At 40.5% G+C, this 1744-nt stretch overlaps 1 protein-coding gene across 2 annotated transcripts in view; it reads right to left on the bottom strand.

The window, feature by feature from the left end:
- The window catches only part of LOC108669407 (39S ribosomal protein L4, mitochondrial), a 7263-nt gene extending 6507 nt beyond the window's left edge, over nt 1-756 (bottom strand). For both annotated transcript variants that reach the window (XM_018156731.2, XM_047879574.1), the window contains exon 1: nt 528-756. In XM_018156731.2, coding sequence (XP_018012220.1) covers nt 528-581 — 54 coding nt within the window. In that variant the 5' untranslated portion in view covers nt 582-756. The remainder of the gene's footprint in view (nt 1-527) is intronic.
- Between the last annotated feature and the right edge of the window lie 988 nt (nt 757-1744).

Here is a 1744-nt window from a genome sequence, read left to right as displayed (position 1 = left end):
CGGTAAAGCAATGCGGATTGCGGAAGTTGAAAATTTTATGAAATGACATGTTTGCGAAGTGCAAACCGCGATTTTTTAATCAAACAAAAATTTATGACATTCGAGCCGCGAGATTTCATACCTACTGAAATTATATGATATTAGAGCCGCAATATTTCAGACAAAAATAGGACTTTTCCAGACTAGGCCGCGCGTCCATACTTAAACTATTCTAGCCTTCTAAAAGTATGGCGCATTTTTTTACTGGCATACTAGGCTACGGCACACCGCGCAGGTTGTTAAAATGACAAAATAAATTTCCGCGCACCTGGCACATCTTCCTGACCATGGAAAAAAGGGCCAGCAAATTTGATGAGATGGTAGTGATGGTACAGTAGCTAACTGTGTTAACCAGAATGGCATTAGAACTTACAGTTCAACTCCCATTTTTTCTGTATATAAACTGATTTCAATAACGTTAGTCAACAATGATAACTATTATACTATATATAGGCTAGGTACAACTAAAAGCTCTCTAATCTACATACCTTACTTTGTTTACCGATTTGAAATATTCTACAACTTAGCCCAATTAAAGACATTTTGTAAAATACTCCGATATAAAATTGACTGTCAACAAAGCTAACGTAGTTTTTCCTATGTTCCTAAATCTGAATCTGTCAGTTTTCTGCCACTGTGAGTGTGCGAGCGCCACCGAGGTCCGAGGGTACTGCCACAGGTGGCGGTAGTTAGCACTTAGCACAGATCACAGATATTCATCCGGAATAACATGCGGACTGCCGGACTCGACGTTCCTGCGGACTGAACAATTAGAAATACATAATAGATGAACAGCATCCTTACAACATTATCGTCATAGTAAAGAATTGCAAAATCGTGTGCGCTGTATACGCTATCATCACTACATCTCGGTTATTTTTTCTAAGAAATCTAAACACTTATTTAGGTAACACTGACATCGGTTTCAGACGATACTCCCAACAATCATTTCCTCGTTCCAAGTCAGACTGTCTGACCTTTATTAAATCAGTATAGTAGTATTCAGATGCGCAGCCGAGCACAACCAATTTTTAATACCACTCAGCCCCACGTTCATCGCCTATCATTGTTACGTAAGGCTACCAATCAGCCGGACAGAGAACCTGCCGTCAGGCTTTGAAGCATCACTTCACACCCTGGCCTCCCGTCGAATTGTACTCAGACCACTACGTACTGCAACCAATCGTACTAGCTCCTCCTGGGAGTTGCATACCACTTGCCTGACACCACCAGGCCTGACGTCGCATGAGCCGTGCAACTGGCTGAGCACAGCGAGTAGCGGAGAGCGTCAAGACTGGCTGAGCGTTATAAGGTTCACTGTGTTGCGGTCATGATGAGGGAGTGCTGTATGCCGGCGCTCGTCCAAAAAGATGCAACACTATTTCAGCGCACGCTTGCAAAACTAACATATTCAGTATTACTATTAGTATGAAATAAGCTGTGAGAAATAGATACGTTATAACTTTCACTATAAGCACTGATTACAGCTAAAGCGATCAGTGATAATTGTGAATAATTATTACCGACTACACCACATCTAAAAAGTCATTCGCTCTTAAAATAATCCAATTTAAGATAAGAAGAGCCTTAGCTAACAAATTTTGACAATGTCAATATAATCGTTGAGAAAGTAAGAATGCTTGGCATTTCACTGGTAAATTATGCCAATAAAGAAAATTGACGTTTCTTCCAAATTCCTAAAATG

This window comes from Hyalella azteca, unplaced genomic scaffold (assembly GCF_000764305.2).
Source record: "Hyalella azteca isolate HAZT.00-mixed unplaced genomic scaffold, Hazt_2.0.2 contig3354, whole genome shotgun sequence".
Taxonomy (NCBI): domain Eukaryota; kingdom Metazoa; phylum Arthropoda; class Malacostraca; order Amphipoda; family Hyalellidae; genus Hyalella; species Hyalella azteca.
Note: the sequence above shows the minus strand (reverse complement) of the source record. Positions and strands in the feature narration are given on the sequence as shown.